The sequence below is a fragment of the Lagopus leucura genome, unplaced genomic scaffold, assembly GCF_019238085.1.
Source record: "Lagopus leucura isolate 7727_CA_CO unplaced genomic scaffold, USGS_WTPT01 Super-Scaffold_100038, whole genome shotgun sequence".
In the NCBI taxonomy this organism is placed as follows: domain Eukaryota; kingdom Metazoa; phylum Chordata; class Aves; order Galliformes; family Phasianidae; genus Lagopus; species Lagopus leucura.
This window is the reverse complement of record NW_024962287.1, coordinates 1,379,167-1,397,369: the sequence shown is the minus strand read 5'-3', so window position 1 is coordinate 1,397,369 and position 18,203 is coordinate 1,379,167. Positions and strand designations below refer to the sequence as shown.

Sequence of the window (18,203 nt, the reverse complement as noted above, 5' to 3'; positions counted from 1 at the left end):
GTCCTTTAATGAATAGTGTGCGTGGCTTAAACCCCTGTTTTGTCAATGGAAAACAGCAGCAGTAGTGCTAAAAGGCAGACTGCACAGCTTGCATCTACGGTTGTATATCAAAGGGGTCAGACACCTAACTGTCCCCATTGCAGTGGAAGCAGCTCTACTATTCCTCAATTACTCATATAACATTTAAACAAAGCAAATACTAATATTCCAAGGGCCAGGCTCACTCTGAAGATGGTGATAAAACCTCTGCTTCTGGCTGTGGCTGAATGCTCGGGCTCCACACCATTCCCATTTTTCCAATTCTAGGTTCATATATTTTTTTTTAGTCCTGCAAATTAAATGAGGATTTGCCATACACAAAACCCGAAGAAAGAGACCTGCTTTAAATAGAACAAACTATTGAGGAGGTATTAATAGCATGGGGATGGGGAATATTTCCAGAATTTACTTTTGTGTTATTTTTGACTGTTTTAAGAGAACAGCATAGAACACCCTTGTCACTTCTGCATTGCAGAGATTTTTTCCACTGGTGCACTGTGGTGGGCATCCAGCCTTAATGACTCACCAAAATAATAATTAAAAAGGCAGATTATCTGCAGCACATGCCAGTGATGATCCAATAGTTCCAAGCTGGAGGCGCAGAGGTATCGGTAGGGCTGTGCCAGTGGGCTTGCGTACATCTTTGAAAGCTATTAACCTCACAGCTGCCCATATGAACAACTTGTGATTTTTATAACTGGGCATTTACAGCTTTGACTTCTTTGATTTTGCATTTCTTTTTTCCTTTTCTTTCTTTCTTTTTCCTGGAGGCTTGCACCCACAAAGTAATGCCCAAGTGGTTTGCCACTCAGTGGTGAAACCGCGGCAGTAATAAGAGCTTGGGGAGAGCAAAGGCAGTGAGCTACCATCTGTTTTCAGAAACAGACCTAGGGGAGCTCAGAGCACTAGGAGCAAAGCAGAGCATATAAAAGTGGAAGTCCTCTGAGCATCTCTGGTGTAGGGATGGAGAGACTCAGATTCAGAAATAAAGACCAAGTCATGTTTGGACTGACCTTCTCTGCCATATCTCAAGGAGCAGCCGCTGGATGCTGCTAAAAGCAGTAGAAGGGCTGTTTGGGGTTTCCAGAGCCCCGATTGCCCCCTTCCCTACAGCAACCAGTGCAGCCTGTCCCATGGCAGTGCGGTGTTTCCAGGCTCTCCCTGGGTGTTGTCAGTGCCTCCAGCAGAGCGCTGACTGGCATTGCCACTGCTTGTGTTGGACATTCTCCAGCTGCCGGGTCACCCCACCACCTGCATTCCTCTGGATTTGTTACCTTCTGGTAGCCAAACTTGCAGGCAACTGGGGCAGGGGGTGAGATTTATTCTCCAGGACTCTGTTTTCTTATTGTTTTCAAGTTCACGGGAGGCTCCCTGTTACTAAACAAACTTTACAACTGTAGGCTATAGGGTCAACCCCCTGCCTGAGCCCTTCAAAAAAGATGACATTCCTAGTTTTGTTCCCCTCTTTCCCTCTCGCTTTCCCCAGGGCTTTTTCTCTGCATCACTGCTGAGCAGGATAAATGCTCCACTGAATTAGCAACCTGCAAAGCCTGGTGCTTACCTAGCCCATACACGTGTGCTTTTCCTTGGCCAGAGGCTTGCATTCAGGCTGGATATTAGGAAAGATTTCCTCTCAGAAAGAGTGGTCAGGCATTGGATCAGGCTGCCCAGGGAGGTGTGGAGTCACTGGAGGTTTTCAAAAGGGGATGGATGTGGCTCTGAGCCATAGGGTGTAGTGAGCATGGTGGGGATGGGTTGCCTGTTGGACTAGGTGATCCTAGTGGTCTTTTCCAACCTTTTCCATCCTTAACAATTCTGTGATCTCGTGAGCTTTAAGGCATTTTTAAAAATTGTCAAAAGAAAGTAATAATCCTGTGGAGGAGGAGATTAGGAATGAAGCACTACTGAGAGCAAACAGTGTACATACTGAGGCTGTCTGGTTGGAAAATCTACAAATTTCCTAGTCTCTCACTGCACTGGGGAGTTCCCTGCCCTCTTGAAGAAGACACACACTGTCCAAAACACAGAATGGCCTGGGTTGGAAGGGACCTCAAGGATCACGAAGCTCCAACCCCCCTGTGCCATGCAGGGCCACCAACCTCCCCATTTCATAGCAGCCCAGGCTGCCCAGGGCCCCATCCAACCTGGCCTTGAACATGTCCTTCCTTGCTCACTGTTACTTTTTCCCCATGAAATCTGTCATTTTGATGTTTCTTGTTATTCATACTGACACGGAGAGGGGATGACTAAGGCTTCTCTATGTGTGACCATTGCTCTGAATAGCCAGCAGACAATCAAACAAGAAACCAACAACCAAAACCAATTGTGGACAAGTAACGTGCTAATGGTCTCCTGGACCTTCATCTGGGGATGCAGCAGCACTCCCAAGCATTGGACATGGGAAACAGTTGGAAACTCAGAGTCACGCTTCCTAAATTAATGGGGAAATTAATCATGCAGTCACTGTCAGGCCAGCATTATTCTGAAGTTAGAGTTGGAGGAACCTATGGCACAGAGCAGTTAATTGCCACGTTTCCAGCCCCTGGTTCCCTGTGGCCTGGAGCACCTGCACAGCCCGATGTCCCAGTGCCCTGCATGGGAGGGGATGCTGAGTGCTGTGCAGCACCAGGCCCGTGGTAGCCCTGAGCTGCCTGACCTGGTGCTCTCGTGTTGCTCACGCTGTGTACGTGACTCAGCCCAGCACAGGCAAACACTGAGGCTTAGGACAGCGGGGCTGAAAGAAACCTCAGGCGACCTGGTCTGTTGTTTCCTGAGATGAAGTACTGTATATGCTTAGTTCATCACTGACATCTGTCCAAGCTCTTAAATCCTCCTGTACTGTGCCTTCCACTTACTGACCAACTCTGCTTTTGGGGCTTTTTCTTTCCTACTTAGAAAGGAGGTTGCCAGTATCATACATTAATCTCCTAAATCTGCTCTGCCTCCAATGAAGCCAGCTTTTTCGTCGTCTCTGCTCTGCTCACATAGAGATCAATTGATTACCATTCTCTTTAGAAAACATGTTACTCTTATCATGTGCTTTCCTGCTCTTCTCTTTCCCAGACTAAACAAATGCATTTCCCTCAGCTTTTCCATGTAGGTCATGCTTACTCAATCTCTTATCATTCCTGTTGCTCTTCTCTGGATTCTCTCTAACTTGTCTGTATCTTTCTTAGAGGGTGGTGTTGCAAACCGGATAAAGCAGTCCAGCTGATATCTCACCACTTCTGAGCAAGAGTGTAATAGTTACCTTCTATGTCTCCTGTGCAACACAGCCATTAATCTTTCCCAGAACTGCATTTGCTTCATTTTTTTAAAGATGGATTGCTACTATTGACTCACATTCAGCTGCCGACTCACTGCTATCCCCACATCATCCCCAGCAGTGCTGCTGCCTCTTGCTTTCTTGTTGCTGCATTTCAGCATTTCATTTCTTAAGCCAAAGGGTACTGCGATGTACTTGCATTACTTTGTGCCATTGTACCAATGATACACTGAATGTCATTTCTCCAATTTGCTAAGGTTGTTTTGCTTTCTGAACGCTTCCACCGAAGTCTGGAGAGCTCAAAATCCTGCAAATTAGTCAAGACAGTAATCATATTAATTGGCCAAAGACGAACCTTAATGCATAACACCTTCCAATTAGACCTCATGGGATAGTTAGCGGGCAGCCCTATAGCACAGCTCTGTGTATCCCCTACTGCCCATCTGTGAGACACTTTCTTACCCTCTGAGCCCTGAAAGCAGAGCTGGATCCACCCCCGCGTCCACCGGGGGGCAAAAGTTCCCCTGCTGGCTGTAGCAGATGGAGGTGGAGCATGACCAAACGATAACAATTTGGACTCGCCTCCAGGACAGGCGGCACCATCGCCAAGGACGCCCTGTGCTCTGTGAAGCCTGGTGTCTCATGCATGTGCTGCTTCGTGCTGCCCAGAAAGCTCAGTGCCTTCCAGAACGTGAAAGTTGTCCCAATCAACCCACATGTTTTTATCATCTTTGGGCTATTTAAAACAAGCTGTCGAATGTGTAAATAATTACGGAGTCACAGAATCATAGAATGGCCTGGGTTGAAAAGGACCACAGTGCTCATCTGCTTTCAACCCCCTGCTATGTGCAGGGTTGCCAGCCTCCAGACCAGGCTGCCCAGAGGATAAGAGCAACATATGAAATTGCAATATTTAATATGGCTTTTATAAGATAAGAGCAAAGAATGGTGCTAAGAATAATTTTTACTGGGGAAACCACCAATTCTTTATACTTTTCAGACGGAAGAAAGGGAGACGTCCATCAAACTGTCGTTACAAATTAGATGCCACAAACCTTAGCTGAAGGAGCCGCCAGGAATCCATAAACCTTTTAGAGGATGCGCCTGTTTTTGACATTTAAAACAAAAAACCATTATGGATTTTGTGGAAGAGGCTGATGAGCCAACAGCTGCATTTCTCAGCTGTCGGAGGGACTCCCCACTCACGAGCTGATGCCCGGGATTAGGAGGACAGGTTAATTACTTTCTGTGCTGTGCCCAAGAGCAAATAATAGCTGTTCTGCGTTACTGAGTAGGAAAAGATGTTTGAGGGTGGTTTGGTTTGGTTTTTTTTTGTTGTTTGCTGCATCCAGGCTGCTGCCTCCATACAGCCTGAGTGTAGGTGCCCCTTGCAGAACAATAACTGGATGCTACTCGAAATATTTGGCACTGCAGGCAGGGGAGTGGAATGTAATGAGAACACTTCAGCAGGTCTGAGGGTGAGTAAACTCCAGTAGTGTAGGAATGAGGCTCAGGTCTCTCCCTCACTTGGCATTCGCAGACAATAAGAATACAAGGATTAACATAGTAGACTCCGTTTATTACACTTGGGTGGATAAAGCAATTATCTGTCTATCAAGGCTGTAGTAAATTGTGCAAGAGCATTAGCATGGGTGGATACGTGGATAAGTGCTACGCTGCCACAGAGGGTGCTGATACATGAGATAATCCTTCAAGTCTGACTTGTAAAGACTGTTTTCTTTTGGAGTTTATATCACATTACCCCTGTGAGAGTAGATTGAAGCTGCATCTTTTTTATTTTTAACCATGTTTTCAGGTTTCTTTAACATCTGAGTTTTATTAGCAAGGTTATTTTAGAAGTATCCCCGTTTGATGAAGTTTAAACAATCTGCTTACTGCTGGGATATAAACACAGTAGTCCTGTAATGCAGCAAAACAATCTGTTGAAAGATAGAATACAAACATGCACACATCCATCCATTATTGCTTAACTGTTGTCTCTTCCATGCCTGAATTCCCATTCAAACTGCAGTGCTCATCCTGCAGTACACTCCTGGTTTTGGGGCTGTAAAACAAAACCAAGAAGTGCCAAACAAAAGCCAAAAGTGCACCTTTACTGACGTCTGGAGAGCGGAGGCTTGCAGGACAGCACAGCATCTCCAATCTGCTTTAATGGTTGTGTTTACATCACCCCCATTTTGTTCTATTCAAGGAATCAGGTTTCGCAAGCAGTAAGAAAAGCAGCCCTTCTGCCAGCTGGAGGGCGGCCAGCTCCAGGAGCAGCGTTGTTTTCTCTCCACCCCCTCCTTGCCCTCTTCATTTGCTGCAGCAAGCAGAGGTTGGTGGGCTCTGTGTAGGACAGACTTCGGGCAGGGGTGATGTCTGTATCTTTGTCAAAGATATTGCTGGGTTAGGATGAGGGGGATAAAGTCAGCATGAGGAGCTCTTGCCCTTTTGTAGTGTGGCCTTTATACTCCCTTGTTCCCTCTTAAGCAAAGAAAAAGTGGGGAGGAGAAAGGGGAGAGCGTAACAGATAGCAGCATGCAAAGGGAATTAAGGCAGGGACTGAGACTTGCGTGACTGTTTATATGAGTTGCCTTTAGTGTCTCTGAGTGATGATGCCAGCAGTTCTTAGCTGGTTTCCTGGCACAAGAGCACACAGGTTCCTTTATGTTCTTAAGTGATGGCTGAAGGTAAAGGCAGAGCCTTGCTCCCACCTGCCCCCTCCCAGTGCACCTCTGTGCTGATGTTCATGCAGGATGCTGCTCAGCTGTGCTGAGCAAGCTTCAAAATCCAAGTTAGAATTCCGTAACTTGAAAAGAGAGAGGAAAGGAAAAAAGAAATGCAGAGCGTTCTTGTGACAAGGAGAGACTTTGCTGTTTTGTTCAGTGATTTGCAGAGCTAGGCCTTGCCACAGCAGAGCATTGGGGTGAGCTGAGATGCTGGGGAGGACCAGAGCCGCAGCTACCCCCCTCCATCCCCTTCCTGCTCTGCTTCTTCCTGTCCTCAAAGCACCTCTTCACTTTCATTCATAAAATGTTCCAGTTTTGCTCTGTTCACACAGCTTTCGTTTGCTGGCTTGTCCCTTCTGTGTGCAGGAGCAGCCTGGGGCTCTCGAAGCCCTGCACCCACTTCCCTTCATGGAGGAATTTTGGGACCAAGAGGCTGCTCTGCAGCTGTTGCAATTTGCTGAAAAACCCTGACCTCCGGCTCTGTCTTTCAGCTGTGTATGTGCTCTCCACAGACCCCAGCTGATGTTTAGAAAGCACTGATAGCACTTTATATTCTCAGAGGCTTTACTAGGGGAGAGTTAGAATGATTCCCGTGGGCACTCAGGGACACGATTTATGTACCCGTGGGATGATTTCCCCTCGCCTTTCCTGCCCCTTCCTCCCTTTAACCTGCTGGAAGCACTTAATTCATTCCAGGCTCAGAGTGCAGCCTGCAGGATGAGCTTTAGCTCCCAGCGAGTCAATAGGGAGATCACCATTGACACCAGAGATGTTCAAGCCTTTGAACTCAACATGGATAACACCAAAGTTCAAACCTACCCCTGCCTAGGTTCATCCTGGGTTTGAACCACTGCTCCTGGAAGATTGCAGTGTAATGGATTCCCCTGGGAGCTGGAGCTGGCCCTGTTGGAGCAGCACCAGCAAACTGCAGGCTTTTGGGAGAGCAGCACTCAGCAGGTAGAAGTTCAGTGGGGTTTCAGCAACGGGCTGCATCAGATTCATTGCGTAGTAGCTGAGCCATCCCCAGCATACCTTTTTTTTCATACCTCATTTTCACTTCTCTGCAGTAGTTTCAGGTGTGAATCTTACCTATTTGGGGTAGAAAATATGCCATTTTTTCAGAACAGAACGAAGCACTGTCTTGTTTTGGGCCCGTGTCTGTGTGATTCCTGTTGACACTAATAGTGCTCTGGGAGAATAAGCTTTCCAGTCTAATGCAAACTGGTGCCCTCAGCTATTTAAAAACAAACATCTTTTTTTTTCCCCCTCCATTGAGCAAATTAAATGCACTTACTTCACCTATGTAGCTCCTTTCTGTAGGAATTATAAGAACCTTTCCAATGCACAGCCTATGGCCTAATTATGTAATTATGTCTCTTGGGTAGATTATATTTTTCTTCTCATAATTGTGTCTTTACCCAAGAGACTGGAAGGGTTCCAAGCTTTTCCCTTTCATGGGTAAAAAACTGTTTGTCTCTCTTGCGTTTTGTTTTTCTTCTTCCTGAACTTTGGGTTGTGTGTGTTTGGTGGGAGTGGGCCAGGGGATGGCAAAGGGAGGGCAGCCCAGGGGGGGCTGTCATCAGAGTGACAGACATTCCTACTTGTGAAGGGTGAATGTGTGTCTTCTGGTTTTTTGCTCATTGATGGCTCTCTGACTTTCACCACCAGAGCATAGATTAAGGCTGCTTTGGAGTATTATCTTGCTGAAATTTGTAAGAGAACAGTGAATGTCTTTGATTTAAGCCGAATATGCAATGTTATTCTGTCCCTGCACAACAGCTGGAAAGGAGCCTTGGGCTCAGGTCCGAACTCCTTTGCCATGAATAAGTGAGACCTCAGTCCTACAAGCCTGGAGCTGAGTTCCAACCAGTGTCTTCCAGTTGGGACTGATCCATAGGATCAAGTGGCATGAAATTCAGGAAGATGTCCAAAGAGAATTTAAGGATCCTGATAAAATTCAGAGGACGTGTGGTGTGGCTTTCATAGCATGTACACAGAAATATGTCACTAGTATATTAGCATTCACTGTTCACAGGTTGCCCAAGGAGGCTGTGGATGCCCCATCCCTGCAGGCATTCAAGGCCAGGCTGGATGTGGCTCTGGGCAGCCTGGGCTGCTGGTTGGCGACCTGCACACAGCAGGGGGTTGGAGCTGGAGGAGCGCTGTGGGCCTTTGCAACCCAGGCCGTTCTGTGACTCTATGATGATTCCATTAAAAGATGGAGTGTCTCTAGGATGTATCTATTTATGAAGTCAGCAGGAAAAATGTACCTGTTCTTCAGATCTGTACAGTTCTGTACTTCTAGTGAACAATGGGAATAATCAAAACTGGGGCTCTTGGGCTCAGGTGTGCTTCTCTTAAAGTAAGATGTGTAATGTAAAGTAAGTAATGTGCAGGCTGTAATTTTTAGCTCATAATATAGGTGGTTCTCTACTGCCCCTTAGCCTGAAGACAAGTCCATTTTCCACTGCAGTTTTCTTCTTTTTCAGTCTCAAACTTAACCCAGATCCACTGCTCACAGGAGGCCTCAGTTACCAGCCTCAGCATTAGGAAGGTTTTTATTTCAGTTGCCTTGCAAGCTGTAGACTTCCATGGAGTGACAGCCCAAACTTGGAGAGGGTCCAGAGGAGCCACAAAGATGCTCAGGGGGCTGCAGCACCTCCACTACAAAGACAGGCTGAGGGAGCTGGGCTTGTTCAGCATGGAGAAGAGAAGCTGCGGGGTGACCTCAGTGCAGCCTGCAGTAACTAAAGGGAGCCTGCAGACAGGAGGGGAGTCAGCTCTTGGAAAGGGGAGATGGCAGCAGGACAAGGGGAAATGGTTTGGAGTTGAGGGAGGGCAGCTGGAGGTTGGATGTCAGGGGGAAGTTGTGTGCTGTGAGAGTGGTGAGGTGCTGGAACAGCTGCCCAGAGAGGCTGTGATGCCCCGTCCATCCCTGGAGGTGTTCAAGGCCAGGTTGGATGGGGCCCTGGGCAGCCTGAGCTGCTATGAAATGGGGAGGTTGGTGGCCCTGCGTGTGGTTGGGGGTTGGAGCTTCGTGATCCTTGAGGTCCCTTTCCAACCCAAGGCATTCTGTGATTCTGTGAAACTTGCCCTGGCTCCTCCTGCTGCTGAGCACACTCACAACATGGGGCAAACACCATTACTGTTGGTACTTCACATCTGACCATTGCCCTGTGCTCTGCTGGAATTATCCCAGCACACATAGCTCAGCAGGGATAGCCCAGCTTCATGCTTTCACAGCCTTTCTGCATTCCCTTGGCTTTTTCATGGAGACACCTGACTCCCATGAAGCCTCTTGTTGATGCAATGACAGAAGTGAAAAAGGCAGAAAGAAATGGGTGATGACTGAAAATAGCTAACCCACTTGAGAGCGATAAAAACATCTGCTGACAATCTGGTAACCAGATCTCCTTGATACCAGCAGAAAGGAAAAAAAAAAAAATACACAACAGAAAAACAAAAAGGTGGGCGGTGTACGTGGTACAAAGAAAGGGAGTCCCTGAGTGTCAGCATCTGGCTGGGCCACGTGTAGCACAATCTAATTAGTTTTCAGTTCCACACCCACAACTGAAAGATAAAAAGGCACAGCCCTCCTCCCCGAGGAGGTAAGAATCTTCAAGCATCAACGCCACATTTCTTTCTGCAAGTCAGCCTCTCCCACAGCCCCACTTACATCTTGACTTCTGCAGCCATGCGGCGGGGGCTGAGTGATGAGGGATGCGCTCCATCCCCTTCCAGCTCCCGCACCCATCCGCCTCGAGGTCGTGTGTCTTTGATCAGGGATTCGTTCCTTCCTCGCCTTTAAACTGAATTGATTAAGCTGGAGATGAAGGCTCCTTACATCTCCCGCCACAGCTGGGATGTGGGGACCGAATGGCAGCTCCTAGGTGCTGTCAGCACACTGGGGCTGTGTGGCCTGGCGAGGTGAGGCTGCCTGCAGCTTGTCCCCTTGGTAAGGCCAACACATTCCATGCACTCTTCTTTGTGACAGAGCTACCAGGCCTCAGTGTAGCACTGCTGGCAGGACCGTCCCAGGCGCTGGGTGCTGGCACTGAGAAAGCCACGGCGTGATTTTCTCCTACCCTCTCCGTAGCCTCATGTTGCTTTTTAATGTAATTGCTGCCATGGCAGATCACAGATTCTCGCTGAGCTATCCACACACTGCCCTAATCTTTTTTCCTGAAATAAAATGATGCCTCATGACTGTGACCAAGGAATACAGCTTTTCTTAGCACGCTCCCCTGGGATCAGGAATTTCTCTGTCAACGGACACATACATCAATGGGAGATGAAAAGCAGCCTGTGGAATGAGTTTTAAACATGTATCGCATATTTCACTGCTGCTGCTGATGTGCTACTCAGAAGGCCTTTTTAGAGTCTCAGCCCGTGCCTCACGGCTGCTCTATACTTAATAGGATTGTTTTATATTTTTTCTTGCACAAGAATCGGGGCAAGAAAGCTATTTCAGTTGCCGCTTCTTTGCAGACACCTCCTCAATATGAAGCTTTTTGTTGAGTCTCCTGATTGCTTTCCATGTGGGTGTCTCAGCTTTGTTAAAGAACAGGAGCCCATAATGTGCAGAGTTGCAATGCAGTCTCACCTCACTGGGACGCTGTGCTGCAGGAGCATGGCTCCTATGGATCTCTTTGTCATAAGGGGACCCTGTGTTACAGCCCTAAATTTTAAATGACCAGGAGGGAAAGGCAAGTCTGCCTTTGGCCCCTTGCTGATTTTTGCACTTGCATTGATGCCTGGGATTCTTCCAGATGTGCAGAGATCTCTTTTCCCTCCTTTCCCTACCTTTTCTAGGTGACAACACCCACATCCACATATTTCTTAATTATTTCAGGTCAACCATACACGGAAATCCTTCTTATTCTTCCTTCTTTTTTCCCTGTCTACGTGAAACTACCCTGCTATCCTGCTTAATTTTGTCTTCCTCTGATAGTTCATTATAATAATGCAGAGTTAAATACAATCTCTGTTCCAGAAAAGGTATGGGCAACCAGAGCGTGACAGAAACAAAGCAGGGGTTGTTGGGCACAAGTTGGTACAGGAGAGATGCCCTACGTATTGAGTGTTCATTGAGTGAGCAGAAGGCAATCAAAATAGTTTGTGCACTGGTCCATTAGAAAAGCTTGGTGTGATCCTTGAGCCAAAATGTAAACACAGAGTAGAATTTTTCCAACAAAATAAATGTCACTTTGGGAATAGATTCATTGCGAGGTAAAGTCAGCCCTGGTGTGCAAGCTCAGAGATAGGCTCCTGGGGTATCTTATTTTGAGCCTTCTTGGTCGTGCTGGAACGTGATGAGGAACAAATAGAAGAGGAGAGGGGCAATGGGTTCCTTGAGAAAACCAGACTGGTCAACGTGACTGACAAAGGCAAAAGCAAAGCCAGAAAAAATGTGGAAAAAATATAAGAGAACAAGAGATCCCAAGAGAGCACTGACTGCGTGCGTATGTATCTGTGTGAAAGTTATTTCTTTAGATTAGCACCCAGCTTATACAAGTTCTAGTTTACATAGATGGGAGAGATAGTGCAAATGACTACCAGGTGAGATGTTATCCAATTAATGAGGCTGCCATTACAGAGCTGCAACAAGCCCACCAAAAATCGTTCCCTGTTTGAAGTGATTGATACCTCATAGAGAGAAGTCACCGATGCCAGCTGATTGTTCTGCAGAGCTCTGCCATACAGCAACTCCTCCTCTTTAATGGGAAAGCTCACGCCTACCCCATGTTTTTATACTGAGTCATCACGGGGGAGAAAAATCATACTTCAAAGCACAGAATAATGGGTCAACTAATTAATTTTTTTTAATTGCTAGAGAAGTTTCTCTAAAATTAATTTCCATCTAGCTATTTTTTCTCATCTTCCAACCTCAATCCTTCAGTTTTGACAGAATGGCAGAATCTCAGAATGGTTGATGGCCTTCTAGGTCAGGCAATTCCAATGTCTGCTCAAGCAGGGGCACCCGGAGCGTTGTGCCCATGCCCACGTCCAGGCAGCTGTTGGACGTCTCCAAGTCTGTGATCTGAGATCTTCCACAGTCTATGGAGAACCCTGATTTCTCTAAATGTAGTTTAGAGTTAGCTGTCCATTATAGAGAAAGCCACATTTGGACACTGTAGTCCCAGCTGGATGATGTGAACCCACGTATTTCAGTGCTACGATGACAGCATTAAATTACCTTTCATGAAGAGAGATGAACTGATACATTTTAAGACTCAGAGGCCTCATTTATACTGTTAAAACAAATAAAACAGTGCCAGAATTGGTTCTCTGGCCCTAAGACTGATGTGAGCAATCTGACTGGGTCTGCAAAGCTGAACTCTCGTGGCCTCCAAGCAGAGGGCTGTGTTTTCACTGCTGAGGGAGAATGCAGTGTATCTCAAACCTCTGGGCATCATCTGGAGGAGTCTGAGCTGCTCCCAGCCCAAACTACACCAGAGACCCTTCCTAATGTTAAAAGCATAAAAATATCCAACCCATGTATTGCCTGTGCCAGTACCCTGGCACTGTTTACAGGGATGGAGGCAACTGCGTGTCTGGGTTGCAGTGAGGGGATCTGGACTCCCATTTCAGCTCTGCCAGATGCTTTTCACGTGACCTTAGTTACTAACTTTGGGTGAGATTAATTCCATGCGATGTTGACTAATGGTGAGAGTGCCTAATTAAACTAGTCATGTGGGCTCCTTCTCTGATCAGAGAAGGAAGAGAAAGCAAATTCAGAAGGTGAATCATCCCATTTTAAGTCTAGTGTCAGAGACAAATGAGATGAATTGCCCTCTGGAAGTAGCTATTTCTTTCCATTAACTGTAGAGGAAGTCTACATTAGAAGAGTTTAGACTAGATGCCTGATTTATAAATGGCTGAAGTTAAGTAAAATTAGTACTGACCTTAATCTCGCTGCATGCCTGTTTTTCCATATGTTGAATGGTAGAAGTAATGCCTTCTCTGCCTCCTTCAAAGGCTCCATTGGTTGAGGAGCATCTGTTACTACTTCAAAAAGAAATGAAACTTGGGAGCAAAAATACAACATTACGTAATAATATAACATAATGCAATTAGAGAAGTAAAACCTTTCCTCTTGAAACACCCGCAGGACAATATGAGGAATACCAAGGTGCCACTTGGTGCATCCTGTTGCTTTGGGCACTTTTCCCCTCTGCATTTCAACAACCAAGCATCCATGGGAGGCTTTTCCCAAGGCAGCCCTGTGGCATAAGGGCAGTGAGCCTGCTTTTGGGGAGAAGTACAAGCATGGAGGAAGGCTGAATATGTAAGGGCAGTGTAGGACCCGGTCTTGGCCTGAAGCTTCTCAAATGAGAGTGACTATTTACTTTTTGGAGACGCTCTCAGGTTATGGAGGAGTTTTCTTAGCAAAAATCCACAACATATAGTCCGGTCATGGAATAACTGCCCCTCTTGATGACTTGTACATATAAGGTTTACTTTTGGGAAAAAAAAAAAGTTTTGCCCCTTTAACATTCCAGTGGAGTTAAAGCAGAAAAAAAAGCCAAAAACAAACCATAAAGACCTTGTGTGGTGTCCATAAGGGCTTATTTTGATCCAAATTACTGCATTACATATCAACACGGGCACAGCAGTGCTAGTTAAGGCTTCTGCCAGCACAACCACATTCAAAACACCAAAACACCAATTCCCCACCAATGTCACTGTGTTACTGGGAGTAGCGGTGGTCCCTACATAGTCCATTAATCTGCTAACAGGTCCTTAGAGACCTCTTTTTTTTTTCTTTTTTTTTTTCTTTTTTTTTTTTTTTTTTGTATGTTGAAGTACTAAATCTTGTTATTAACGCTTTTATTTTATGATTTGCTGTTTCCAGGGCACAGACAGAAGCTTGATGACTCTAAACCTAGTTTGTTCCCTGAACGCCTCAGTGATTTAGGGCGCATTCCTCATCCCAGTATGAGAGTAGGGGTCCCGACCCAGAGCCCACGGCCCTCTCTGAACTCTGCACCAAGTCCTTTTAATCCACAAGGACAGAGTCAGATTACAGGTAAGAGACAGAACCATAGGTTTGACTTGCACAGGCAATGGTAGTAATTGCTTATGGATGTGTGTATCTCAGCTGTAGAAGTAGAGGCTATTACAGAGGGAGAGAGGTGTTCCAGGCTAAGCTAGGTGGGAAGTGTTTTTTTCTGTAGCATTTGAAGCTGAAAATGTCTTTCTTTTCTTAAAATGTCTTTGTCATAGGTTCAAAATAGTCAATCTGGGTAAATTGAATAGGAGTCTGGTGAAATCCTAACTGCCATGTTGCTGTGCCTTCACCTCTGGCTCTGTAATAGTACCTATTAGCACGTATTAGAACAGATATTTTTATTCAGCCTTTATATTTTGCACTGTTGTTGAGAGAAGCACCCAGAATTCAGTGGTCTTCCTGTCAGAACAATAACACAATCTTCTCGTGTGGCAGTTTCCTTCCAGCACCAGTGCTGACCAGTGTTACAATAAACAGACTGTGTTACGGAGAAATCTCCAAAGATTGCTTATGAGGGTTGTATGCAACGTTTATGATGGCATGCTGAGAGACAGATTTCAGTGTGCTGAGAGAAATGGTGAAATGCCACGTGTCACAGACCGTACGCCTGAAATCAGATGTTTAACTGCAGCTGTGCCAGAAGTTTGCAACAAAACTGTAAAACCTACAAAAAAAAAAACAAAACACCCCGATTTTGTTAGTTTTTCTAAATGTAGAGCTGGTTGTATTTTTCAAAGGAGTTTCAAAGCAACCTCTACCCAATTATGGTCATCGCTACGCTCGAAACTTCTGCTGATGTATTTGCATCTCTCCGGGATGCAAAGAGGTGATGCCATTGACCAGTTCACTTGCTAGAACTGTTGGACGGCTCAACTTGGATGAAAGTTTGTCAGCAAAACTCTCAACACAATTTTCTAGGCAGCCTTAAAACTCAGTTTTACTGTTCTGTTGTGTCTACACCAGGAGCCCTTTGCCAACGTAACACACCGGTATTCCTGTACTGGTAAAGCACTCCTGGTGTAGACATAGTCTTTGAGTCAACCTAGGAAGACTTCTGGTTTCATGTTTCAAGTGGTTTTGACATGATACCAGCTGAAACTTAGTGGTTTTAACAAAGTGTTGTGGCTTTCTTCTTCTTTCTTTTTCTTCTTTTTTTAAGTTCAACTGGTCTATTAATTTGCAGGGAGGAAGAGAAGTAAGTGGGTTAATTTGAACCCCAAGCACTGAGCGAATTGAAACAACAACAAAAAAAAAGGTTCCCATGAGCTGTGGCAAAGCTCTCCCAGCTCATGAAGTCTAGCTTTAACTAGACTTCTATAACATCTATAATATATTAAATATGTTGGTATCACTCATTACATCTAATGCCCACCACCTTCCCAGAGCAGTCTTTTTGGCCAGGTTTAGTTGGACATGAGAAGTCAGGACTCTTGTACTTAACATTTCCTGGGTATGAACTTCCAAATGAAGCCCAGTATTTCTTCTCACATAACCACTCTCTTCTGTTTGACCGTGTTTGAGGACATATCAGTTCCCCCCAAAATTGGGCAAAATCTGAGGCTAAAATCAGCTTCTCTCCTGTGCCTCCATAGTTTACCTATTGTGGAAAGCTGCATCTAGGAGTGAAGGAGGGGGAAATTCTTCCTGACCCCATCTGGTGATCAGCTTATGCCCTGAAGCACGAGAACTGAGATCCCCTTGTAATTTTCTTCCTCTCTAAGTGTAACCTCATATGCTGTTCTCATTCACATAAATGCCTCCTGTAGAAAATGTTCTGCTGGCTTTGATTAATAGAGTACTTCTCTGCCTCGTTATGAATCAGCAGCAGCATTTACAGCTCCTGGAGGTGACAACTTCAGATGAGGTTTAAATAAGCCTGGTTGCAGACAGAGCTGAATGCTGTTCCCTATCTGCTTTGCAGCTTGAAGAGTTCAAAGCCCGCTCCAGCTGAGGCTTCATTCAGAGTGGGAAGTGCTGCTGGTGGGGTAGAGGGAACGAGCTGAACCCAGGAAGGCAGGCTGACTTTCCCATCTATTATGGATTATATGCTTCTCTTGACAGATAAATCCAGAGTCATGGGATACTTTAGAATCCCAGAGGGCTCTCATTTTCCCTAAAGCAATGAGGACTCTGCTACGTATTCAGATTTTTAGTGAATACGGGGCTGTGCAGTGTTCCAATACAGTGCCATGTTGTTCCCCACTCGTCTCCTCAATTTCTAGCAGCCAGGTACCCAGCTCACAAAGACTATCGTTAGCTTTCCATTTAATAAAGCCATTCATGTGAGCGTGGTGCATCGGTGCGAGCCCTGTGAATTGCACTGGCTTCCCCACAAGGCTTTTTTTGTGCTCTTCAGGATGTTGATTGCAATCTGCAAAGCTCAGCATGCTTTGATGTTCCACCAAAGCACTGGGATGCTTCTGCGGACGGTCCCTCGCGGTTCTCCTGCGAGGAGTGGATGCTCCTTGCCACACAAGCTGCGCCAGTGGGAGACAAAGGGAATGCCTCAGAGCAGACACCTCTTTGATCAGGTGCTGGCAGCCCATGGGAAACTGCAAAATGTATGGCTGCTGGGTGCGGTGATAGGGCTGCTGGTGCTGCCCTCCTCCCCCAGTTCCCCAAAGGATTCTTAATGTGGTCGCTGGGCCGGTAGGGTCTGGGGATGTGTTGAAAGGAGTACAGATGCTCGTCTGAACCCAAGGATGTTTTTATTGCCTTTCTTGGAACTAAGCAAGCATTCCTTTTAGGTATACCTTTGTTTCTTAATCTCTTACCTAGTAATTTAGGGGAAATAATTAATTCCTTATAAATTTAACAGTAAATACTGCATTCCTATGACAAAATCCGTATTATGCCTAGTAAGCACATAAACTGGTTTTGTGTAGTTCCACTTGAGGTCTTGCATAGCTGTTGCATGATTAAACACAAATAATATTTAAAGCCTGACTGGCCCACACCTGAGCACGGAGAAACACTTTGGGGTTCACTCTTACATTTCTTCTCTCTGTCTGGGTCGTGTTTATTTGCCTCGAGTATCAGAGTACAGCTTCTACAAATCGCAGCGCAGTCCCAAACCCACCGCCACACCGGCCTGCAGCAGCACGAGGCACAGAGTTGCTCTTATTCAACATGGCATTTTAACTAGGAGCCTGCAAAAGCAACAGTGAAGGGTCATTAAAAAACAAATCGCCCAATAAGCAGATGCCTTTGCTGAGGCAGTGCAGATTCAATTTGAACCCCACTTGCTGCCCGTAAATCAGGGATGCTGTCTGCTCACATTTGGATATTGGTATATTTGCTTTTTTTTTCGCTTTCCCCTCTCCCTTAATGGCACTGGAACAACTTGCAGGCGGGTCGAGTTACAGTCCTGCTCAGAGCCTGGCTCATTGCAGCACTGCTTCGGTATGAAATGAGCAAAACTGTTCTTTTTCTAAACTGCAACCAGTGTGGATGAGCTTCTGTCAGAGCACATCTGACGGGGGCTGTGAGTGGGGCTTCCGTGAGGTTTCCTGCTCCATCACCTTGGTGGCTCCATCTGATCAATGGGCGACCTGTGACTTGCAGCACTGAAAGAGCAGTGCTCAAAAAGCAGGTCCTGTGATTTTTTCCTTTTTTTTTTTTCTTTTTCTGCTTCCCCCCCTTTCCCCCACACTTCAGTGATGCTGCATTTTCAGCCCTAGCTGTTTTTCATTGATTTTAAAGTTGTAGAAAGCAGATTTAAGGAATTTGGAGGTGAAAGTTAGTGGGAGGATGCATCGCCACTATCAGGTAGAGCACTAAGAACTGAGGCTGGTGGGAAGGCTGTGGGCAGAAAGCAGCTTCAGCTCCTCGCGTGGTACCTGTCCTCCATTCCCCCGGTTCTGGGCTGGTGGGGCTGGGCACTGCCCTCTTGCAGAGTCAGGGAGATGGCACAATCCTCCTCTCGTTCAGCGCGGTTGTGGGGTGTGAATGTGGGGCTGTGAAGCACCTGTCTCAAAGACCGAAAGCAGCAGCTCAGTGTCTGCTATCTGAGACCACCAGCCATGGAACAAACCGGGTAGCTGTTTGTTGTAGCTGGGCAGTGTGTGAGCTCTCCCCTGAGTTGCCTGTGTTAGACCTGGGACAGCAGCATGCTGCAGCATGCACCAGTCTGCAGCCTTGCACATCAGCCTGCTGA

The 18,203-nt window shown here is 46.2% G+C and overlaps 1 protein-coding gene across 1 annotated transcript in view; it reads left to right on the top strand.

Annotated features, from left to right (window-relative positions):
• The window catches only part of RUNX2 (RUNX family transcription factor 2), a 146,188-nt gene that overhangs the window by 33,836 nt on the left and 94,149 nt on the right, over positions 1-18,203 (top strand). The window contains exon 4 of the mRNA XM_042883472.1: positions 13,892-14,065. Coding sequence (XP_042739406.1) covers positions 13,892-14,065 — 174 coding nt within the window. The remainder of the gene's footprint in view (positions 1-13,891; positions 14,066-18,203) is intronic.